The following is a 24607-nucleotide window of genomic DNA, read 5'->3' as shown; positions in this document are numbered from 1 at the left end:
GGGCAGAACCAACGTACATGCAACTTGGTGGACCGGTGTATCGTACACGGTCTGATATCGCAACACACAACACTCAAATCGGTGTTGCAGCATGCGATACTCGCTGACGGCACCTGACCACAATCGGGCAGTTTGAAAAGGTCTAAAACGCTGCAGGCGTCGATGAGGTTGAGTAGCGGTTTCAAATCGGCGCAAATGAGATATGAAATGGTGTAACTCGTCTGAGCAGGTCTCTTCTCTTGGTCTCAGTCGTGCGAGGGTCGGTGGTGCAGGATGCCAACTGGCGGGCGATGAATGTTTGAAGACACGGTTAAATCTTAAGAGACAAGACAGAGTCCAAGTCGGTTCGGGTACAGAACATGATTAGCTTCGGCCAGGGGGGAGTCGATGGCAGCGTTAGACCGCCATCAAAAGGGTAGGCGGGTTCGGAAGCTTCGATCAATGTGCCGGGGGGTCGCCGCATCCAAGGCCAAGGGCAAGATCTACCTTTAAGGCAGTCCCACAGAAAGAGGAAGAAGAGTTTATTAGAAGCAGCCATCTTTCGAGAGGCGGACGCACAGGCTTTTACACGCCCATCAGTCATGCGAAATAGCAGCAGCCGTAGTGGCGGCCAGAGCCCCTAGTTGAAGCAGCAGCAGTTTAGCAGCATACTCAAACGCTGAGAGACTCAGGCGCCCAGACAAGGGGCCCGGTATAGCATGAGATGGACGAGATTGAAGTGGGTATCCAGATCCACGACCTGCCTTATCGCCGTCTGTCGGTGCGGGCGAGAGCAAACGCCGCCATCGGTGATCGGGCGTGGGCCGAGCGGCTTGTGGCGCCATTGGCCGCTGTGTCGGCCAAACTGTAGCGGACGAGACAGTGGATGCTGGATGTTCAGGCGCTCCACCGAGCGAGACGTAGTGCCGGCGACACCCACCAGCGAGCGGCACAGAGCTGCAATTGATTGACGGCCAACGTCAACTGGACAGATATGTTAGCTGGGCATTGTTTCAACGCGGGTTGGCCAATCGGGGCCATACAGAGTCAAAGTGTTAGTGATACAACAAGATGCAAAAAGTGTCTTCGCTGGCGGTGCTACGTGCCCATCCCGCGCCATGACCGCAGTGGCAACGGGCAAGGCAGGGAACTAAGATATTGGATGGGTTTGCCGTTCAGCCAGCCAATGCAGTCCCTGCTAGGCCGCATCTGCGGCACGTCTCGGCCGACGCAGGCGCTCGCACCGCAGAAAAGTGTCCGAGGAGGTGACAATGACGATGATGAAGATGATGGGAAGTTGAGCAAAGCTAGAGACAATCTCAATGGTGGCCAAAGTTTGCAAAGGCAGGTACTACGCCCGGTAGGTGCCTCCCTACTAGCTACCTAGTAGTAATAGCTAATGTACGACATAAGGTAGTGCACAATTGGCTTCGTGTGCGCTGCCACAGTTAGATGCGGATGACGTCGGCCCGCCAGCCCACATCAAATTTGGCCCAAACACTCGTGTTATTTGAAATTGCAGTAGGCAACGAGGGTGATTGACTGATCAATCGGTTGATGCACGGATGCTATCCCGTGCCCATAGCCCATAGTCCATAGCTCCAGTGCTTCAACTCAGCTCATGAGGTTGCCGGAACGCAGTAGTTGCTGAAAGAGGCATCTGCAGGTACACGCTTCCGTTGCCAATAATGCCAGAAGCTGCAGCAGGTGCGGCAAAATTCACTTGTACATGTACCCGGTACTCATCGAGGCATCCATGCCTGCGGAAAACAAAAGAAGCCGGCCGGTTTATAATTTGTCCATTCTGTTGGCAAACATGCCTAGTGCTGAGAGATAGCCGGCTTTCCCACCTGTGCGGGTTAAGGAAATAACCCGATTGTTAATTAGCATTAAGAGCCTATTCATAGAAACCAGCAGCCCCATGGGTGTTTATAGTATCGATATTAAACAAGCGATGACTAGCAGCCCTTAGCGAGTCGATCGCAATCCGCGGCCAAGCCATCAATGAAACTCATTGCCAAGCATGATGGCTTGAGCTTTGTTTCCCAGAAAAGAGCCCAGCTTCAGGGCCACAGCTAGCGGCGTTAGCGGCGCGCTTGTCCATTTCCTCGGGCGGGCAAGCGGCGGCCGCTACCGAGCGACAGCCACCACTGAGGCCCGCTGAACAACGGCATTGTTCGATGTCAGTCACCTGCAGCCATGGGGCCACTGGCCCTTGTATGCCATCCGCCGTGCCATTCTCTGCCTGATAGTGGCTCTGATGTAGAATAGAAGATATCCAAAAGTCTACCCTGGCAGACCATGGATGATAGTAGGTACTACTTCCAGCTGCAAGTAACACGTAACTAGTACGAGTAACTGTTGGGCTGGCATCTTGTCTTCCCGGCCACGTCCGTCACACCCGCCAAGCTCCTAGGACAGTATCCAGAACAGCGATCATCAAGCTGAAGCACGCTCTACTTGCGATCCACCGAATCAAGGCGGAGATGACTGTAAACGGTTCGCCATCCAATACCTGGTAACAACCTAGGTGCGATTCACGCTAGTAACTCTACTACTGCCTATTCTTGTGACCCATGGATATTAAGCAATAGGCATTATAACCTGTCAAGCAAAACATCGCAAGGGCTTGCCTAAAGATCTTCAAGATCCCTTCCGGCGGCTCTCCACCCAGGTCACCACTGAACACCCAACGGTGTCGTCCCAGCAGCCGATTCGTGGCCCTCATGAGCGCCTCCAAACCAAACGCCGACTCGACGCACATAGAGAAGACGGCCGACTGATCGGCTATAAGACCTTCAATAGCGCGCACGGTTGGGTCCCCAATTAAAACTCCGACAAACTTCCATCCAGACCCAACAACACCCCCCTTGCGGGCAGTGCTACTTGTATATATTGGTGACATCCATCCGATGCATGCGCGGAGTAGGGCCGCCGAGAATTATATGTAACGAGTAAGCTTCGAGGCGGTAGAACCCTTGTAAATACTCTATTCATTGCTGCTGGGAACATGTCATCTGGCATGCATCTGACCGTGTGGGACGCTGACGATATAGGCGGCTATATGGGCGTTAATCCTGCCATAATCTTCCTAAACTGCATGGTCGTGTACATGTACCCGTACAGCCTGCACACACATCGACTTGTTTAAACCCACGTATCTGTTTATGGTGTTAACCTACGGTATGGTACCATATATAGCAAAATAGATGCTAAAGCGGCAGAAGTGGTGTTGAAAATACGCAGCAGTGACAACAGTTTGCATCAAGAATGCTGGTATACTGTATCACGAGCAGCCTTCCACGGAACGTGCTTTTAACTGTTGAACCTGGTACCAGACCCAGTACTATGCACGGAATACCAGCCCGAAGAGCACGAATGCGTGGAGCGGCTCCGCATATGGAAAGGCCGGAGCTCAAAGAACAATGGGTGTTGGCCGAGGCTCTTCCCTGTCCGAATCTCCTCCCTGGCCGTGGCTCTAGTCTACCCGCGGTTTGTTTTGGTGGAAAGGCTGCTGCCGCAAAGAGCTCCTGCCAAGTGGTCCCTTTGCTTCCTATTCGTCACCGTTGATCATCATGGTTGACCACCATCTTGGATCCTGCCGTGCGGACCCCAAGGCTGTACGAGCCAAATATATACTCATTTCAAGTCTACATGCTCGAGACACTATTGAGCGCTTCGTTTCAGCTACTCAAGTACTTTGGTTCCGTTACGAGGAAACCCGCTCGTACTCTGAAGGCAAGAATCCTGAATGAGAATGGGGGCTTTGGCTGAAAACTTCACGGGTCCGTTTGGCTAAAGCGTGTATGAATGCCATCCAACAGCCCACGGCTAACGAAATGCAGTTAAAAGAGGAATCATCGTTGGGGGCCTTTCACACAAGGTGCGAGTGAAAAAGGAGAACTTGTCTGATATAACCTTTAAGCCAGTAGGTCCCGCAGCAGCTCTGCCACAGTGGAAAAGGACACAATAAACCACACACCACATGAATAGCTAGAATATCACACTCCTTTTGGATTCACTTGCACCGCCAGCTCGTCTCTTATCACCCCATGCTTCGTAATCTCGGGCGTAGTGCCTCTCCTGCCAGAGTTACGCCCACACCATTTTTCGAGAGATGTAAGAGAAAAATTCTGAAAAATCCTGTTTAGATCACTTGATCGATATTCGTTCTACCGGGGCATGTCCCCACCATTTCTCTAAATTTGACATATGTTGCTCCTCCTTGAAGCACGGAAAGGCTTTTATGGGAGCTTCGGCTGCATCCTTCGGCCAACTTTGACGCGTTGTTTGACTGATAATACCAGGGGCGGCGACCCAACAAGTGGTAGGGGAGAGAATAGGGCTCCAATCATCTTCAATATAGACCCGAATTCTGCAGCTAATTTCTCGATATTGCTGGTCTGATACGGTGTACAGATACAGGTCGGCGATATGTGAGAGCGGAAAAGAAGACCATGGGACTGGAGGAGCACAAGGTACGGCCCCATGATTCATATTCAGTAATAAGAAACAGTTGAGCCTGACCACGAAGAGTTCGGCGAACTAGCTGTCAGAGTTTCTCTCGTCGAGGGTCCCGCTTGCATCTGCTGGATCTGCAGCTGCATTTGCGGTTGCATATCCGACCCAAGCGGCACCGAAGCCACTGCCCGATGCTCTTCCATCCCAGGAGGGGCGGGAAGTTGCTCTCGAATCTCCGTCCGCTGGATCATCGTTGGCATTGGATAGGGGCTTCTGGCGCTCGGTCTCGTTGCAGCAGGTCGCTCAAACGGCGCTTCGGATCGGGACACATCATCCTTACAAGCGTCGAGATTCGCCGTGTGGTGGATTTTCAGTCCAGTACACCCTTCCATGGGGGACCAATTGAACGATGAGGTAATCTCGAACGGACTGCTGTCCGTGACCGATATGGCGGCCTGGACCGTATCGCAATACTTCATCTTGGCCCCGAAGACTTTGGCGCAGTGGACACAAATGGAAAGCTTGACTTGACACATGGTAAGGACTGTCCTTGACGTCTCGGGACACGAGCTTCTTGGAGCGAGAGGATTTTAGAGTGCTTAATCCTGATGCCTTTTATAGCGATATGGTAGGTCTAATATTGAGCCAACAAGAGCTTTCTATGCAACTTGAGATATTTTCGAGACAGGCGTGGAGGCGAAGAGGAGAGTGGTGAACGATCTCAACTCTGGCGGCGTCACACGCCTGATGCAGGGCCTGAGCAAGCAATTATTTTTTTCCCTCTCAGCTTTCAGGTTTTCGACTGGTACAACCTTAGGCCACATACGAGTGGCTCAGCCATGCAAAGAAAAAGAAAGCCTGGCAAGCTCTGAGGGGCAGTCAGGCCGCCAGCTGGACTGCAGAAATGCAAGGATCCGATTCGTCCTTTGTCTGATTGACTTGACGCCTCATCAGGGAGGGGGAAGCTCTGGCAGGGCGAAGCTTAAAAAGTAGAGAGCGAATATGTTGGATCATCGTGCAGCAGATGGCGAAGTCACGCTCTGGGAATACAATATATGGCACCCCCTCACACCAGCGTGACCTTTCTAGCATGCCAGCACATTGGTACGCTTGACGCCAGCTTATCTGTCTCGTCCTGACTGGCGGGCTGGTGTGTCGCCTCAGCCTTGCGGTTTATGAAATCATGCCAACGGCGGTCTTGGAGATATTGGCTGCGTGATCATTTGCTCTTGCTTGATTCTGCTGGGGGCTGTGCTTCGTATGCGTCGGTGGAATTGTGCCAATACGAGCCACATCTGCATGTAGCCGAGTGCAGGCAGCGTCTGTTGTTGCCACTTGGCGTAATTGCACAAAGAGCACTCGTGAGTAGCGGCGGTGGCTTTTTTTGAGCCTGGAAAGGCATCTATTGGTATCTTCTGTCAACTACTGTTATAAATTTGCTTGATAGTGCATAAGCTCGACTTAGGCAAGTCTGTGATGCGTTTTATGGAACACAAAAAGAACATTAAGGCACTACTAACTAGGTAGGTATCTCCTGCTTCGTACCAAATGGAGCTATTTGCACTATCGCCAGATGAGATAGACCCAAATGCCAGTCGCCAGCACCCATGCTTTTTTACACTTTGTTTACTATTTCTCCGCTTATAATTCACACATTACACTTTGACAATACCAGCCCATCGCAATTATGACTTGAAAATGCATTGGCTGATAGGGTAGATGGAGCCAGTGATGTGCAGGAGCAAATATTGGGATCAAGAGCTCGAAATATGGAGAGCCGCCCATTGTTAGCGGCAGCACCAGCAATGCTGGACTGCGCAAATCTGGGGCCGAGGATTCAGGGGCCTCGCTTGCTGAGATGCTGCCCCACCCGGCCGCTGATTCTCTCGAGCCTCACGAGACAACGACAGCTTGCAGGTCAATCCAGAGCCTCGGCCGTTTGCTGCTTGTCCATTTGCATCCTCACATCCAATCAGGCCAACATGCGCTGAGTCCGTCTCGCGCGACCCAGACCAACCACCATGGGTGTCCTTTCCTACCTGCGCAAGGTCTACGACCTCGACACTCTCGACACCCGATTTACGAGCCCATCTTCCGCTCCATACCAGACAGTCATCGATGCTCGCGGCGACCCGATCGCAGAGAGAGAGGCTGCAGCCAAAGCTCGAAGCTCGGCTCCGCCGCCAAAATGGCGCACGCCAGAGTTCTTCCTCTATTACCTTGTCTTTATTGTGGTTGTCCCGTACATGTTCTGGATAGCATATGATGTCTCAAAACGTGAGAAGCGCCCTCCCCCTGCTTGCGTATTGCCACGCAAGCGCCATATCCGTGTACCTTCATCGACACGCTCTAACAATCCAGCAGCTTCTGACCCGAGGTACCCCAAATATGAGAGATATCTGTCCGAAGGATGGATCCCTGGACGAAAGATCGACAATTCCGATGCGCAATACCAGACGTTTCGAGGCAACTTCCCCATCTTGACGTGTCTTTTGATATTCCACCCGCTGCTGAGAAAAGGGTGGGAATCTGTGTATAAACCATCGGCGCGAGGCGCAAGAGGCTCGGCGAGACTAGACCAGCGCGCTACATTCGACTTTGTATTTGCAATCATCTTCATTGTCATCCTGCACGGCATATCCGCCTTCAAGATCCTTACCATTCTCGCAATCAATTATCAAATCGCAACCAAGCTGCCCCGGCACCAAGTACCCACGGCAACATGGATCTTCAACGTCGGCACGTTGTTCGCCAATGAGTTGACCATGGGATACAGGCTCCAGCTCCTGGCCAATTGGGTTGGCCCTCCTTGGGGACCGTTGGCGCATTGGGGCTACTGGCTGGATAACTGGGGTGGAATCATGAAGCGCTGGGATATTCTTTTCAACATTACCATCCTGCGGCTCATCAGCTTCAACATGGATTACTACTGGAGCATTGATAAGCGCCATGTCAACACTCTTGAGGTAAGCTCCTTGTTCTCCCCTGCATCCAATGTGCTTGGTCTCTAATAACACCCAAGAAGAAGGGGTTGGATCCCGCTAGTCTTTCCGAGCGCGACCGAATTTCGATCCCCGCCGATATTAGAGATTTCTCGTTTCGAAACTACTTGGCGTACGCATTGTATGCGCCGCTATATATAGCTGGTCCAATCCTGACGTTCAACGACTACATTTCCCAGGCCAAATATCGCGCCGCGAGCATCGAATGGCCGCGCACCATTCGATACGGCATTCGATTCCTGCTCGTGCTCCTCTCTATGGAGCTCATCCTACACTTTGACTATGTCGGTGCGATTAGCAAAGCAGCTCCCGTTTGGAGTGATTACACCGCTGCCCAGCTCAGCCTTTTGTCCTTCTTCAACCTTCACATCATCTGGCTGAAGCTTCTTCTTCCCTGGCGTATGTTCCGACTTTGGGCCCTGGTGGATGGAATTGACCCTCCTGAGAATATGGTTCGATGTGTGAGCAATAATTATAGCACGCAGCTATTCTGGCGCGCTTGGCATCGCTCGTATAATCGCTGGATCATCCGCTATATTTACGTGCCGCTCGGTGGTTCTTCGTTCCGCAGCTGGGCATCTTCGGCGAAATCTGTCGTCACATATCTCCTTGTTTTCACGTTTGTTGCCCTCTGGCACGACATCAAGCTTCGTCTGCTTATTTGGGGCTGGCTCATTGTTATCTTTATGGTGCCGGAATGGACCGCCACTTACCTCTTCCCGAAGAGGAAATGGGAAAGCCGCCCTACGGAGTATCGTATGCTCTGCTGCATTGGTGCTGTTGGAAATGTTCTCATGATGATTTCTGCCAACTTGGTTGGCTTTGCAGTTGGTTTGGATGGATTGCGTAGTATTCTTAGCAGCATCCTTCATGATTGGTCCGGTAAGTTGAACCAGTTATCTTTTCATTGAGTGTTTTTTTTTCTTTTGACTAACTTACTGATGATTTAATAGGAGTTTTCTTTATCCTCACGGCATCATCTTGTCTATTTGTAGGTATCCAGATCATGTTTGAGATTAGAGAGTCGGAGAAGCGAAAGGGAGTCACGATGAAATGCTAGAGAGAATATCTATAAAATAGTCAGCATTAGAGGATAAGCGAGTGTTTTTTTTCGTTAGAAAAAAAAGGGCTTTCTGGGGGGTTTTTTTTTTGTTTACCTTAGACTGGATTTCTGCCCTGACGATTGATATTAAGTAGAAGTTCTAGGTAGAATACATGTCTGAATGAGCTAGCCTCTTCTATACCCTAGCGTACTAGATATTATATGGGACAAGGATTCTCGAAAGTATATCTAGATGGTTAGGCTGATAAAGCTATAACATCTTTCACTGAAAAGTACAATATCTCATCTTAATCTCTCGGTCATGACACACTCCTCGATTTAACACGAATGAAGTGCTCATTACTGGACGGCGTTTGCTAAACATTGATGATACGTCGTACCAGTTCCAGTGAGGCAGCGAACTATCCTCCAAGATGCTAGCTTTGTATCAGTATTTACATAGACTGCATCCCATAGATAATATGTAACAAATATGGAAGTTATCGATTACGGTTCGAGAATCGGTGAGCCAATTTCATCGACTATTGCTCGATGATACCTCTGGAAGGCCTTAGCACGACGACAAGTCCAAGCCAGGAGAACCCAACGTTAGACTAGGAGAAGCAACAGCCCTCCTGTCCCTTGTCAAGGATATACTATTCTTAGAAAAACCTCTCTAGTATTCGATACCCCACATGCTACGAAGATCATAGGCTGGTTAAGCATAAACGCCACGCTATTGCGTCGCTAGATCACTGCACTCCATACGCATGTAACCCTCTGCTGTAAATCGAACATAGAAACGACCATGCCTTTATTGGATAGGCAGAATATCCTGAGAATATATGCGTAATCATGGTTTACTTTCTAAACTAGAGTCCCTGCAGTTTGCCTCTGCTATGGCCAGAATAAGTAAAAGCATACTAGTTTCTAGCATTTTGGTGAAGGTAAAGTACTTCTAAAAGCTCTACAACAGAGATCATATACCATATTACAAATGCCAGTTCTGTTGTGTACATGTTAAGTAAATTAATGTACCTTGTCTACCGCAGAGTACGTAACAGCCAGCCAATAATGACCCACATTGACGTTTGCTAGAACTTATGTGCTTCAACTGAAGGCCATTTGAAGTAGCAGGATTTACAGATGGTATTATTATTAATCGTTGCACCTAACAGGAGCTCCGAATCAGTATTTAAATTTGTCACCCAGACTGTTAAAGAGATCCGACCTGACGCCTAGAAGACAGGCTTGAGAGTAATACATTTATAACCATTGGTTTTTCCAGAGCAGGGTTACCTATTATATTACATTTGATGACAGTTTCCCTTCCACACTTGATCATTTGCTGGAAAAGAGGAAGTATCCTATTCCAGTGCAGAAGTGTGAGATAGAGCCCCTCGCCGAAACATTGCACTATAACCGCACTTCTATATCCTCTTATATCTACAAATATATTTAAACTCTCCGTCCACCTTCTCATATTTGGTATTCTCAGATCCAACAGCCTTCACTGAATAAACTACCCACTATTTCTTTTTGCCTACATTATTATCGGCTATGCTACTGCGGCCAGTCTGGCTGCCGCTGCTCCCACTCCCAACGCCCAGATTCGTTCTCCAGAGGACGAAGGCGGTGCTGGAAGCACGATGAGTAGTTACACGTAACCTGTAGGTTCGATTCCTGCTCAACGGCATCCGCGTTATATGGCTAATAGCAGTCTAATAGGTACTGGGGGGGTTTCAGGCAGCTTTTATTTTCGCATAATTATACTGCTATTGATGTACATAGCCACCAAGCTATTCTCATTTTAAACCAACGGCTAGTACGGCAATATACGAATGAACAATGATAAGGTATTCAGACTTGTTTATACTCTATATGAACTTCAATATAAGCGAATATCTCCATAGAGTTTCCTCTCAATAGACAGTCGTACGTTCTGAGACTGCTTTCTAAATGAGAGCTGCGGCGGTATCTATCTTAAAGTGAAACATCTTCATATTCATCGCTATAGCTGTGCTAAATGAATTTTACGCACCGCATATGACTTATTGATACTCATGTAATCCTTGCGTCTGGCTACGTGGACACTTAGCTTCACAGGGGTAAAAAGTAGGTGAACTCTCAGGGGCTCAGATTCTATACTTACAATATCGATCCACCACATGAATTAAGCTTCCTTAAAAAAACTAATTGACAGATGCATCATGTTCATAATTTACAAGTATGTATCTGGTCTATTGTTATAGGTGAGTCTGAGTAATATATACCGTATTATTATCCTAGAAATGCTGGCATTGGTAGTTAGGTATAAGGATTGTATCAAAAAGAAACGTCATGCGACAGCACCAAGGGCCTCTTCAAATTAAGGGACGCTAAGAGCGCCTGCTAGAAAGCTATAAAGCGCGACGATTGACAGAAATTTGATATCTAATCTGCACGTATGAGTCTTGTTTTGGAGATGTTATTTAATGTTTTTTATGATAGTGTAGAGAGATGCAGACATGCGACAGTTGTAATACGTGGATGTTCGGCGTTGACGCCACCTGGGCTGTTGTTTTTTTCCCTTGTGCGATGATCATATCGGCAGCATGCAGGTCATCCACTTCTGGGCCACCGATCTTGTTGATCACTTCGATAGTGGGGAGGTGAAATGGGGGTACAATGGGGCTATCACATTGGGGTTTATGGGAATGAAGTTTGCCGGCTGGGCGGCGCGTTTGTCTTTTCCGCAGACAAGGGAGCAACCGTACCATATTCTCGTACGAGTGCTGTTTAGCAATATGCCATACTAAAATCATATTTATGCTGCCTAGAATTTGCTAGTTCGCCAAATGGGTCGATGTTCTATAATCAAATACCAACTGTGTGAAGCCCACAACACGAAATTGGGTGATAAAACGCTATCAATGCCAGAGCTTCCCCATAATAAGCGATTAGAGGATTTATGGATACTAGTATCATATCAATCCAGGCTACGAGTTCAGAAGCTATCCCGTATGAAAGGGATGAAATTAAAAAAAAAAAAAAATCACGTTCTCTTCGATATCATCTCGAGAGAATACGCAGATAAGACGGACCGGGGCGGAAACCATGGATTTCCCGACAAATGTAGGAGAAGCATGCACAGAGCAGTTGTTGCGCCCACGAGCAGAACCGAGACGCTAGCGCTAATGCCCCGAGGCTGTGCTGAAATATCGATTGATGTTAATCGGCTGACTTACAAGTAGGGGAAACAAGCTTTTCATCAATCTCCGAGGCTTGATACGTAGACGAAGAGAATCGCCCTGAGTTTGCTTTGCTCTTCTTAAATAAGGAAGAAAAAAGGAGGGGGAAAATAGACAAGTTGTCGCTAATACGTTTGGCGGAGGCGTTAACGGCTGCAGAAATACGGAGCCAAGGCCCGCCGAAATGAAAGAGTCCACGATACCCCTGCGCTTGGTACCGCCATAGCCACAGCTCAGCTGGAGGGAAAAAATTGGCGGATTAGTAGGCCAATAGGGCGAGAGCGCTGCAAGTAATGAAAGTCCAGGATTACATGCCTTTGCCTAGCCCACAAGAGACTTTTCGCATGGCGCTGTAATTGAATGTATGTGCGTTACGGCGAAGTTGGCTTTTTACCCAATTGGCGGCCGTGGTCGATCACAATGCATCGCATGGCTCGAATAGCTCCATGCAAGCTGACCACCATCTTTGAGATTATCATTGATAGCGAGCAACATATGGATGCGAAAGAGAAGAACTAGCATGAGCTGTTGTATCCAAGTAAAGAGAACACGTCGAATATTGTGACCATTCTGGGCCAGTATTGTACACGTACAGCATGTATACGCACGGCTGGGTCCTCGTAATGCTAGGTAGTAATATCCGGGTTCTTTAGCGGACCTTGGCCCACGCCCCGTATTCCAGGTACGATCGGAGATGGCATTGGCCATAATTTGCTTTGCGGCGCTGGGCTGCTAAAATTGGAGTTGTCGTCGTGCCGGCGCCGATAGTGCAAGCCACCGACTTCATTCACCTGTATCCAGAGCGTCGGCTGCGGCACTAGAGACTCAGATGCAGCTCTACCGGCAGCGAGTGCCTGTACCTGAACCGGCAACGAGGCTACTGTAAAGCTATGGTGATCACTTGTACGACCTGAGATGCGTCAGGAGAGCAGTAGTGCATTGGTACTGTATATGTAGGTCTGTATGGAGCTACCAATGGGAGTTTGAGAAGGCGTGAAAATTGCAAATATTGGGCAGAGCAATGTACATTAGGTTTGGCAGGTAGTAGAGTTGACGCTCGTTTACGAGGCAATGGCACAACCGATACAACGTAGTACTCAGAGGGTGACTGCGCCGCTTCGGTCTGGATTTTTCATGCCATCTCTCATGCGAGTCCGGCTTTGCTCGAAGTGTAGAGCGATCGGCGTGTCTCGACTGCAGAGATCGGGGTTTGCTGCTGATCATCGTCTCCGACGTTACCCACCAGCAGGCTCGGATGATAGCGCGGATTGAGCTGGTGGTAACCGGCTGCTCCAGTGTCTCACTCAACCGCATTTCAGATCTCACACGATGCTTAGCAGTTGTCCTCCACGCTGCGCTGTCAGACTTGAAGGGCTTTGGCTTGACTTTGTAACAGTATTAAGAGTGTTTATAACTACCCAAGATAATCTATTCGTGGGTCCCTGTAGTTGTGTTGTAGGTATCAACTATAGCTGAGCTGTTTTGGAGGCATCGCCAGCCTGCTCTTATAGCAGCTCGGGCAGTAAATGCACTAGGCTAGTGCCGGCCAGCGCTGCTATGGCGCCAATGGTTCCTGGTGCTGAGCCACAAGCTTCACCCACCCGCCAAATAGTATCCTTCTGTCAACTGATAGTTTGGGTGCTAAGCTGCTAACATCTGGGATCATGGACTTCCCTTGCATCTGCTGACGAGTGCTCAACCCCTTGCATTTTTTTTTCTCTCCGTGTCTCTGCAACGGGCAAACCATCTGCTGGTAGCTCTCCTTCATTAGGACCATAGGTACTGGGTGACATGCAGATTCGGCACACCGCTTTGGCCAAAACGCCATGCGACTTGTAATTCTCGACAGCTCAACTACAGGTGCTCCATATCTGCTCGTGCATACCGGACATGCAGCAATGCAGCACTCTCACTCGCTGCCACTTCATACTGTACGCCATGCTCGTATTAGGTCTTCCTGCTCCATACCTTACTCCGTACCGATGCTGATACTGACACTGATGCGATTGGTAGGGCAGCACAAGAATCAAATCATACTACGAGCACTACTGCCGTTAAGTCCCGCCGCGCCGTGCTCCATAATGCTACTGCTAGCAGCATTTCCTCCTCAGGTACGCGAGCCTGAGATTGAGCGCCATCCGTCGTGCCCCGTCTGGCCGTCGTCGAGGCGCCAAGCCCCCCCTGATCCGTGCCTGGATGTGCTCTCGGCTGTTGGCCATCCATGCAGGCCGCGTCTCCTAGGCCAGCAGCCAGCACTGGCCACTTCAGGAGACTTGCCCATCGTCAGCCGGTATCAGAGCCCTACCGAGAGCAAAAGCCCTGGATGGCCCTGCAAGCATCTGCACTAGAGCCAGGGGACTTGATGGCCGGCTCCCATCAACCTGTTCCCAATTTAGCAGTCGAGCGCCATTAGTGAGCGGCCAGGCCTGCGCTAGAGTGGCGACGGGACGCATTGGAGGTGGTCTGGGCTCCCTCAAGCGAGAAGCTGCCAGAGACGAGAAACATCTGGGCCAGTAATAATATTAGCACGTTTCGTTTCTCGCCCTCTCGCCGCCCGCTCGAATCTCTCCCATAAACCATCACCAAAGGCCTGCCTTGGCTGGGTGGCTAGCCGGCCTCGTTTCTCCTCGCCAGTCGCCTCTTGCTGTCCCTTTTATTTCCTTGATTATTTCTTTTCTGTGCTTCTCTCCTAGCGCCAGCTTGCCATGCAACCCGATTGCTGACCTGCTTATTTTTACCACCCCCACTGGCTGCTCTTGGCTCACGATCCCGTTGATCATATCAGAATCGAGAACGAGCCTCAGCCTTCTCAAGATCCGACCCCGCCATCCTTTCCATCAACCTTTGTCGAAACATCTGCCCAGCGATTTCGGGCTGTACTTGGTCGGAGGTATTATGGCTATTGGCCCATCCTAATTAGGACTCTCGAAAGGTGCAGACAGCGCCATCAGATTCTGAAATTGTCATCATCGCCACTGCTCGTGCTCCCGAAGCACTCTCGATTTCTGCCAACTGCTACACAGCCTGGGTCTCTGATTCTATAGTGCTGTGCAACCTGACTTAGCCTGGATTAGCCTTCTTGCCGTTTGTATCGGATAGTATCTGCGTCGCCATGACCTCGACTCAGCTGCCGCCGCTCGACTTCAACGAAGGCGGACTTCGGATTGTCCTGCTACCCGAAGTTGAGAACATGTCGTCTCCGCTCTCTCCACTCTCTCCAGACTACCATCAGAGCAAAGAGCCTCCTTCGAATACCACCTTGAGCTCTGCTCGATACTGTGAACACGACCAACATGCTGTGGACTCCGAATCTGACGATGACCAGGAGGTGGACGTGGACGAGATTGAGCATGATTCCGATTCGACGCCACCACCGCCAGCGATTCCAATCCACCCCATTCCTGCTTTACAGGATGCTTTCGCCGAATCGTTGAATGAGGTGATGAGCGGTGTTGCGGTTGAGAAGCCTAAATTGAGGGCGCTGGACGCCCAGGGACGCAGAGAGGCTGTGCTTGCTCAGGGCAAAGATGAGCCTGCTCTTGATGCTATGTGGAGGCTCCGACCTGGCCAGACCCAGCATGAACTGGGCAAGCTAATTGCTCAGATTTCTTTTGGTGTATATCTGATGCTGAACGGGATGGCCAATGATAATACACAGGTCATCAACATTCTTCAGGGCCACATCGATGAGGTGGACGAGTTTCTCGAAGTCACAATTGAGGATCTTGAAGAAGTAGAGGCGGACCTGAAGAGGCGCATCGATCATCTGATGCTTCCCATGTCTAATGCCACGGTGTTTGAACAGCTGCTGGAAGACAGTAAATTCCGGACCGAAATACTTCAAGGCAACGAGAAGATTGAGCACATCCTCGCAAGGACCAATGTGTCAATGAAGCAGTGGGACGACGATATTGAAGCCGGGCTACTAACTAGCAACATCTTCATAAACTGGTTGAACGAGCATGCTGAAGGCACATGGCGATCGGGCCTGCCAGACGTTACCGACATTTTTGATGCCATGAGCGGCAATGCAGAAGGGTGGCTCATTGCATTTGAGAAAATCAGTGATAATGCTCAAGACATTAACAGTCTCATCATTCGGTTGATGAACATAATATCTGAGATGGAAAAGAAGGCCGGTGAAGCTAGCCGGCGGACCTGGGTAGGTTCTGTCACCATCAACGAAGTCGGTTCCAGTAGCTAATTCAATTTTCAGGCGAGCATAGAACCACTCTGTGCTCCTCCTATGCCTAATATTCCTGAAGATTCAAGACCTTCGGATCTACACGTTATAACCGAGGATTATAGTCGAAGATCTAGTACTCAAGAGAGCGTCCGAAGCGGATCTACAGAACATAGACCGGCCAGCTCTATAATCGATGATGATACCAGCACTATTGATTTTCCTCTGCCTGGAGGCTTACCCCTACTTCCACCGTTTAAGTCTACCCGTCATACTTCGAACACTTTCGGCTTGAGCAGCCCTCAGTCGGCTACTACGACATCCGGCTTTGATAGCCCTCAAAGCGCTCAATATACCCCTCAGTCTGCCGCAGGTACCTTTGGTGTCACCAGTCCCCAGACAATGCAAATCCACTTCCGCCAAGACAGCCAAGACTCGCCGGCTATGGAATTTGAGGATAGCGATCGAGAAACGGAGACAGGTCATAGCAATCATGAAGACGAACCGGTGTTCCTTCTCCAGCCACGAACTTATACCCCGCAGCCTCCTGCACCGCTGCCCTCACCTCTTATCAAAGATGACCCGGGTCACAGTGCTCGATCGGGATCACAGTCGACGCTTCCATCCCTCCGGTCCACACCAATTTCTCCTGCAGATAGCCGGCCTTTGAGTGCTGTTGTAAAGAGAAGGACGTCTCTCCGCGACCGTGTATCTCAAAAAATGATGCCCCCTGGAGATATTCAGATTCCGGTAAGGTCTCTCAAAGGCATGGAGAAGTACGCTCATTCACCTGGCACTACCACGCCGCAGACAATGAGATCTCATCATTTTGATTCAGCATATGAATCTGATGCGGAAAGCCATGGCCGCCATCCATCTGGAAGCTCTAGCAACATGACAATGTCCCCTCCGCAGGTCAACGTTGTGCCCTCTCCGCGCTCGGATCGGCAAAGATACTATCACCCCGTGCATGCATCGCCACACTCACCACTTCAGCAGAGGCCCCATACGGCTGTTGGACATGGTCATGCTTCATATCATCAAGGCCATTCTTCCTTGGCACCGCCTGCTTTGAGCGGCTTAAGCAAGGTTACGTCCGCAAACTATGACGACGGGACCTCGCAAAGCGTACGAACTACCAAAACTGTGGATAAGCAGCTTAAGAAGAAGAAAAGTGCCTTTGGTTGGCTCAAGAAAGCTTTCAGCATGGATGAAGAAGAGCGAGCGGCTTATGAGGCACGCAGAGCTATGCAATACCAAGAGAGCTACTATAACGCTGATCCACCCAAGTTTTTGGACGGAAGACGAGTGCGATAAACCCAGGGGCCATTCTGTCTGAACGATATATCTATTCTATTGCTGAATAAACTAGCAATGAAGATAAGTTCAGTTTCCTTTCTAGAAAAGAGGAGAAAAAAAAAAGGGCAGACGACGAGCCACACAACCAAAGACGGCAATACCAGACACTCGTTTTCGCAATCTCTATCATTATCAACAAAATCGAGCGAATCTACTCCAGCAAGCGTTTTTCATGCGATACCCAATAAGCGAAGCATTGCTTAGATCCAACCATTTATACAGTCTTTTCTCGAAAAAGCAAATATCCCCCATTTCATATATGCGCTTACTCAAACGCATCTTGCAAATCATTATTATATCCTCGTCCTCTCTTTGGGATGTAGTACCATTAGCGAACAAGCGATTTCCTATGCTACACTACTTTTGTATATGCCTACTCAGTTTTCACCTTTTTTTTTTTTTTTTTATTAATCTTGGCTACGTTATTTTGGGCGTTTAAGTATCATACCATGGCGATGAATATTTTATGTTATCAACGTCATTTTTCGTCTAGTTTACCATTCCTTTCATTTTCTTTGTAAACTTACTGGAGCCCAGCATATTTGGCATTAAGTTAAGGGGAAGGAGGCGGCATTTAAGCTAAACATTTTTATACGTCTGTTTTTATTAAAAAACAAAATACTCTTCATGAGTCTAATGGGGATCCGACGAGGTCTAAGACTCTTTCGATCTGAGCAATACAAACACATTGAAACGCTGTAAATTTTGTTGAACCGTTCATTCTTCTGATAAGTCTATGTGTGCTCGTATGTCCAGTTGTCATGTGGAATATTTAATATATTTGCCTGAAAAAAGTAGAAAAAGAAAGACGTTGTATACCTATGTATATTGGTCTCGTTCATGGATTTGTGGCCGCCAATGTTTTGTGAAGATTGAAGCAAGTCTTGTAAATGATTGACATGATTGTTGAGTCTGAGTACCTATGTGTGTGTAAGAGAGAAAGAGTAATAACTCTACAGATAACAATTCAAATATTGGAAATAAAGTGCCAACTGGTATCTTGCCTAATAATACAAAACCCAGCGCAGAGTGTACCACAGTTGCTTCGTTCTATGCATCAAGTAATCATGCTTACAACATATAAGTTGATAATCACACTCACACCCATCTAGGCTAAAGGTCTATTACATATATAAACCACAATTTCAATATGTTAGCTAGGTACTGAGGTTGGCCTTGTATCTAGTGGATACATATTGGGTAGGCCGCACTAGTATAAAAAGGAAAAAGAGAATTCCAATGTAAACGTATAAAAAGGCTAGCGCTTTGCGGCGTGCATGGCCTCTTGTAGCTTAAGACTGCAATAATACTACACAACTTCCATAGGCAAGCTTCTGCCGCGCTACTATATAACACCAGTGCCTTGTGTACAAAGTGCAATATATTGCTGGCTGAGTCTACATATAGCGGTAAGTTGGATAGAAAACGCACTCTCAAGATGGATGTACTATGTACGCTTATACAAGATGGCTGACTACTATGTTGCATGCTGTAATCGAGAGCTCCTCTACCAATTATATTGTTTATAAATATCTTGGTGAGATATATGTACATGCAGTTTTGTTTGTCTTGCCCGTAATTAGCAAACCGCCACCAGTTATTCATGCTGATTCCCCCCCTTCCTTTCATCATAGCCCGTATTTAGTTATACCTAGGCCCATGATATTTGAGATCTCAATTGCTGCCATAGTAACAGGCAAAAGACCTGGCGTTTGAGACGGGAATGCAGTTTCCGGTACCACTGGCGGAAAAACCCAAATAATTCTGGCAATTTTCCGAGGAAAAGAAATTGCATTTGCATCCGCCGTTTTCATTGCAGTTGGCAATGTTTGCCCAGCTACCAAACTGGTAGTTGTAGCAGTTATCCTTGCCATTGAAAACGTTGGTTGCCCAGGTCACATCGACTTGGCCCTCGTATGAACTGCACTGATCGCTGTAGTAATTGATCTGCATTTGCGCGGCAGAGGCAAGAGATGCGGTGAGGACCGCGAGAAATGAGGCAGTTGAGAATTGCATGGTTGCTTAGTTGTGAAGACTAAAGTGATTGTTGTGAATGGTTGAAGTGATTGTTGAGTATGAGACAGAAACAGAGAGAGAGAGAGAGAGAGAGAGAGAGAGAGAGCGTATGGCCAATATATATCTGGTACAAAGTGCGAGGGTATCACATGTCCTTTGCATCTATTCGTGGACTAATGGCAATACTCTTACGCTTACAAGATCAGTAAGTTGGATGATGAATCCATCTTTATTGATGCCCTGTCATGTTTGTAGCCCAGCAGTTGCAATATTGGAAAAGGTGATGCCAGATTCAGTAGGTGAGGCACGGAATATTACCTGTAGGGGCTTTGCAGACCGCGCTAGTATTAAGCAGAGTTGGAAAGAAGTGCTTTCGTGCTTATAGAACGACTAGTGCGAACGGCCTATTGCTTATTGCTTATTGCAGCGTATAGTGTGATATTATAATCAAATACGAGCACCTGTCTTGTATATGGAGTACGAGGGATGAAAATAATATGCTTAGTGAGCATATAATCATCGTTGGCACCTGCGATATAGAGAATAGCAGCCGTGGCCCTGGCAGCCATCTATTTGCCGCTATTTGCCGGCGTCGGGAAATTTACTTAAGATTTGTGATACTGGTAATATTATTGGTTGAGTCTACATCTATTGAATCGAATGATGGGAAATGTACTCTCGAGATGCATGTGTATAAGTAGGTGCGCTTTCATAAAATGGTTCGACCAGGTGTATGGTGCAGTGGATAAGCAGCACTAGTCCTCTAGAGCTCCTTTACCGGCTCTCCTATTCCATAACTCTTGACTCGGCTGAAAAAGAACGGCTTGTCGTTTTTGAGCTGAAATTCGGCCCAATCGTCTGTTAGTTTGTTGTAGCTGTGGAAACCTCTCCAGACGATTTTGTTGTTCTTGGTGCCTTTGCCTGCACTTCGGAGCGTCAAGTCCATTCTGTACATGTACTTTGGGCCGACGCCCTCCGTCTCTACATAGATATCTGATTCCTGCTCCTTGGGATCTGTGTTGTCAGGATGATCCAAGGCAGAGGACTGCCGCCAGCGACCCTTGTATGCTTGATGCATCACAACGGACGGCAAATGGGGGTGAGGAGCCTCGCGGTGTAAGAGGAGCAGCTCGGGGGTCAGGTGATGAACGACGTCTACTGGAGATGCCGTGGTAAGGAGACTGATGACAGTGCCATCACGGAAAAATCGCAAGTAGCGGTAGTATGTGACGATGAGGACGGGCGCTCCGCCCCAGGTGGACTGATTTGTGGAGGCCTGACCGCTGCGCACATAGTTGACCGTGCTGATGTAGCATCCGTTGAAACGGATCCGTGGGCGGTTTCGGAACATGTGCTTCCACGAAGGATAAACGTCTGGATCGTGGAGCGACAGGGTAAAGGATAGCGCGTCGGCGAGGCGGCGCTCTTCGAGCTCTCGCATGCTGATAAGTAGGCCATCTTCGTCTGCCTCCTCCTGGATCTCGAGATCTTCCCATTCAATGCTCTTTTGCCAATGACGAGGCACGGACGCGAAGCCGAACTCGCTCCCGAGGCAGACGCGCTTCCAGGGGCGCTGCTCGGTGGCGACAAGAAAGGCGAAATGCTTGCACACGAGACTCAGGCGGGCGAAGTCTCCGACGTCTGCGACGGCAACGTCCTGGAGGATGTGGACAAGCAGCTCGTCTGGCAGGTTGGCGATTGGGCATGGGGGTGGCGGGGTGTTCTCAATCTCAGGGGGCGCTGGTTCAATCTTGAGGGTTGAGAAGCTGGCGATGAGCTCTTCCAGGGTTAGCGGCTTGGGCTCCCCTTCATCAGCTTCAGATTTCTTCGTTGCTGGTGCTGCTGGTGCTCCTGTGGCTGGGACTGCGCCTTTGGTGGCGGCGAAACCTCCAGGGAAGTGTTTCTCACGGTATGTCTGGTCTATTCTACTATCCAGCTAGTAAAGCAAAGAGTCAGTATAATCATAGGACGAATAAAATTTGACATCTTGAAAAGAGGAAAAAAAAAAGAAAGAATAATAGAAAAGAAGCTTACTCTATACGCCTTTCTATAGAGCCGCAGGCTTTCTCCCATGTTGCCCTGGGCTTCCTTTTCCATGGCTTCCTCATAGTGATCTAGAGCTGAGACGAGCGATCTCTCAACACCTTTGCCGGGAGCATCTGAGAGCAGATGCCCCGAAGCAGATGTTGGAGGAGGGCCATCAAACGATTGGACGTGAAGATAATATTCATCATCATCAATGACTGGTAAATTCTTCTTGCCTGAAGAAGGGCCTGAATGCTTCCTTGGCCGTGATGTACCGGCCGGCGCAGCGGCAGAGGCTGCGGACGACGCCTCAGCCTGATGAGAGGCTGACCCGAATGATTCCCTCCTGGATCGCAAGTCGGAGATCCATTTTTGCCGGAAGGATTCCAGCTCCGAGTTGGGCTCTCGGTCTTCTGAAGTCATGGCGGCGGTTGGCAGATACGAATGAATAACGCGTGAATCCGATATGGCCGAGCGCGGGGAATTGGTGAGTACTCAGCACAGTTGCTTATGCTGGGTGTTACGCGCCGTGCTTGATTCAATTTACAAGGACATGATGATCATTATGAGCTGGACACTAATATTTTGAAAAGCAGCGGAAAATAGCCGAAATGGAGAAGAAAGGGGATGAATAACGATGTTCTAACACTGCATGTATATGGACTTTTTTAGACGGAGTGCCTTACAAATATCACGGCACTACTGAGCGCATGTCTGAGATACGCAATGAATCGGTCAAGCGCCCTGGAGAAGTGACTCGATCGGCCAGCTGAGCCCATGTCGATGACTAAGACGCCGTAATGCGTGGATGTATGTGCTTGAGCATGCTAGGCCTGATCTGATGCTAGTGGATAAAAGATAATGAATATGCACATAGGAGTGTAAAAGCAGAGACGAGTGGGAGGCGATCATGCGGGATCCGGGCAATCGAGTGACTGTGGCATAATATCGAGATTCATACGAGCAATCTCCGAAGCTTGTGCTGCTAGATCAAGACGGCGCCCCCAAAATTGCCGTTTAAAAAAGCAAATACACCGTGCAGGGTCCATGGAGGTCTATGGGGAAGCAGCACAAGCATCAAGCACTGGAGCAGTTCATCTTATCGCTGATTATCAATCGCCACAGCAAAAGCCCGGCCAATCACAGCGCGGCGTGACATCATTCGGCTACAGACGGTGTCTGGCCTCGGTGCGGGATTGGCAGGCCAGGCAGGTGCGGTGCCAGATTCATCTCCGGCTGCGGCGTGGAGGCGAGACAGAAAAACCAACGAAAAAAAAAATAAACTGGGGCTCGTTGGACGCAACGCCGCTGAGCCGTCGATATTTACTGCGTGCATGCGCTACACCTTGGCTAGCGGCTTCTAGTATCTACTAACTGAATAACCTACCTAGCTATGACTACTCGATATTCTCTCGCTCTCCTCTTTCCATGACCATTCCTGCCTCCTCCATCCATCCTTTGAACACCCTTCTGTATTGATATATCGCCATTCGCGCGCAGTTTCTGCCGCATCGACTTTCGAGCTCCAAACATCAAGAGTCTTGACCGAATTCGGCCTGGTCCGAGCATCTCCGAGAGCTACGCACAAGCCTACAGAGTCCGGATATTCGTGAGAGCCCGAGGGCTCGGCTCCTCGCTCACGCTCCCCCGCCAGTCTTGGATCGGCATGGGATCTCTTTCTGTTGTCCACAGCTCAAACGGCCAAAACTACGACAGGATAGACGGAGACGAAGCCAGCATGTCTGGCATCCCTGGGATTGCGGGCGCGGGCGATGGCGATGGAGGCAGCATCATACCGGATATCACAGCTGGCCAGAAGATGGTGTCGGCCATGTCGGGGAGCCTCTTGACTTCGTTGCTGGGTGAGTGAACAATCTTTGCTGTGATTCATCACAAGCTCTGAGCTGTTAACTGTACTAACTTTACATCCTCTCTTAGTAACTCCATTAGACGTCGTTCGCGTGCGCTTACAATCGCAACCGACTTCCGCCACTGCCGCCCCAGTCGTGGACTTTTCCAGACTCATGCGAACAACTGCCAACCTCACCCCCGTCCAAACAGCCGAACTAGGCGTCACAGCTTGTTGCCGCGAAGTGTTTTTCGCAGACAGCGCCATAGAGTACTGCCTTGCCGCGCCGAGAATCGAGGGCATCGCAGCATCCGGCGGAAGCGGCGCCGCTGCTGACTGTGCAGTGCAAGAAGTCCAAAAGAAGACATATCACTCAACAATTGATGGTCTGCGGAAGATTGCTCGCAACGAAGGGTTTACGACGTTATGGAGAGGCCTCTCGCCTACCCTCGCCATGACAATTCCCGCCAACATCATTTACTTCACTGGATACGATTGGCTGCGATTCAACTCCATGAGCCCGTTTTCGAAGCTCTCAACCGATTATGCACCCCTCACCGCCGGCTCTTTCGCTCGAATTCTTGCAGCAACCGCCGTCGGCCCCATCGAGCTCGTCCGCACCCGTATGCAGGCTGCGCCTGGCTCTTCTACGACAAACCACCTGGTTGAAGCTTTCAGCGGAATCCGCTCCATGGTTGCCACTCAAGGCTATACTTCATTATGGCGCGGCCTGACATTGACTCTGTGGAGAGATGTGCCCTTTTCCGGCCTCTACTGGTGGGGATATGAATCCATCCGATCTAGAATTTCAGATATGCGCGAAGAACGACAGGGCAGGGCAGTTAGCCGCGACACCATTGATGGGTTCAGCCGCACAACAGCCCGGCGTCGATCCCAGAGCCGAGAGAGCCACACAGAAACTTTCCTTGACAGTTTCGCCGCTGGCGCTACTTCCGGCGCTATTGCATCTATAATGACCATGCCGTTTGACGTCGGCAAGACACGCACCCAGGTCTACAACGACAGTTCGCGCCGTGCGGCCGGAAGCGCATTAGCACCCGAGCAGCAGAATATGGGGCGACTACTATTACACATTTTCCAGACGGAGGGCATCTCTGGCTTATGGAGAGGCTGGATCCCCCGCACTCTGAAGGTGGCACCGGCTTGTGCCATTATGATCAGTAGCTACGAAGTCGGCAAGCGGGCGTTTCGAAGCGTCAATGAACGTTCTATGAGCGAAAGCTTATCAGGCAAGGACTGAATGAACAGATGAGGCAATAACAATAAAATACAATAATTGGGTTTGGGTTTGTTAAAATGAATGAAGTCTTTTCCAAAGTTTTCATCGAGGTTTTGGCGTTTTAGATTTTTCATATGGCGTTTGATATAAAGAACTGCTATCAGAAAGCAAGTCTTGGGAGGTGTTTTGATTTTTGAGGAAAAAAAAGGGACCAAAATTTA

At 49.3% G+C, this 24607-nt stretch overlaps 6 protein-coding genes across 6 annotated transcripts; 3 read left to right on the top strand and 3 right to left on the bottom strand.

The window, feature by feature from the left end:
* Positions 1-4478: 4478 nt before the first annotated feature.
* On the bottom strand, positions 4479-4976 carry TrAFT101_005931 (uncharacterized protein; the record flags this gene model as incomplete). The annotated part of the gene is made up of 1 exon (XM_024905618.2): positions 4479-4976. The coding sequence occupies one exon, from the start codon at positions 4974-4976 to the stop codon at positions 4479-4481; it is 498 nt and encodes a 165-aa protein (XP_024760448.1).
* Positions 4977-6461: 1485 nt separating this feature from the next.
* On the top strand, positions 6462-8502 carry TrAFT101_005930 (uncharacterized protein; the record flags this gene model as incomplete). The annotated part of the gene is made up of 4 exons (XM_024909839.1): positions 6462-6717; positions 6805-7406; positions 7463-8324; positions 8396-8502. The coding sequence occupies 4 exons, from the start codon at positions 6462-6464 to the stop codon at positions 8500-8502; spliced, it is 1827 nt and encodes a 608-aa protein (XP_024760446.1).
* A 5350-nt stretch (positions 8503-13852) lies between these two features.
* On the top strand, positions 13853-17955 carry TrAFT101_005929 (uncharacterized protein). The gene is made up of 2 exons (XM_024906718.2): positions 13853-15876; positions 15931-17955. Exons 1-2 carry the CDS (start codon positions 14827-14829, stop codon positions 17212-17214), a joined length of 2334 nt encoding a protein of 777 aa, XP_024760445.1. The 5' UTR covers positions 13853-14826; the 3' UTR covers positions 17215-17955.
* A 975-nt stretch (positions 17956-18930) lies between these two features.
* Positions 18931-19272, bottom strand: TrAFT101_005928 (uncharacterized protein; the record flags this gene model as incomplete). The annotated part of the gene is made up of 1 exon (XM_024900234.1): positions 18931-19272. One exon carries the CDS (start codon positions 19270-19272, stop codon positions 18931-18933), a length of 342 nt encoding a protein of 113 aa, XP_024760443.1.
* Positions 19273-19892: 620 nt separating this feature from the next.
* TrAFT101_005927 (uncharacterized protein) lies at positions 19893-22286 on the bottom strand. The gene is made up of 2 exons (XM_024905614.2): positions 21307-22286; positions 19893-21208 (listed from the first exon to the last, which is right to left on the bottom strand). The coding sequence occupies exons 1-2, from the start codon at positions 21718-21720 to the stop codon at positions 20036-20038; spliced, it is 1587 nt and encodes a 528-aa protein (XP_024760442.1). The 5' UTR covers positions 21721-22286; the 3' UTR covers positions 19893-20035.
* A 677-nt stretch (positions 22287-22963) lies between these two features.
* Positions 22964-24407, top strand: TrAFT101_005926 (uncharacterized protein; the record flags this gene model as incomplete). Its single annotated transcript, XM_024909838.2, has 2 exons — positions 22964-23159; positions 23236-24407. 2 exons carry the CDS (start codon positions 22964-22966, stop codon positions 24405-24407), a joined length of 1368 nt encoding a protein of 455 aa, XP_024760441.2.
* Between the last annotated feature and the right edge of the window lie 200 nt (positions 24408-24607).

Source organism: Trichoderma asperellum, chromosome 3 (assembly GCF_020647865.1).
Source record: "Trichoderma asperellum chromosome 3, complete sequence".
Classification (NCBI taxonomy): Eukaryota; Fungi; Ascomycota; class Sordariomycetes; order Hypocreales; family Hypocreaceae; genus Trichoderma; species Trichoderma asperellum.
Note: the sequence above shows the minus strand (reverse complement) of the source record. Positions and strands in the feature narration are given on the sequence as shown.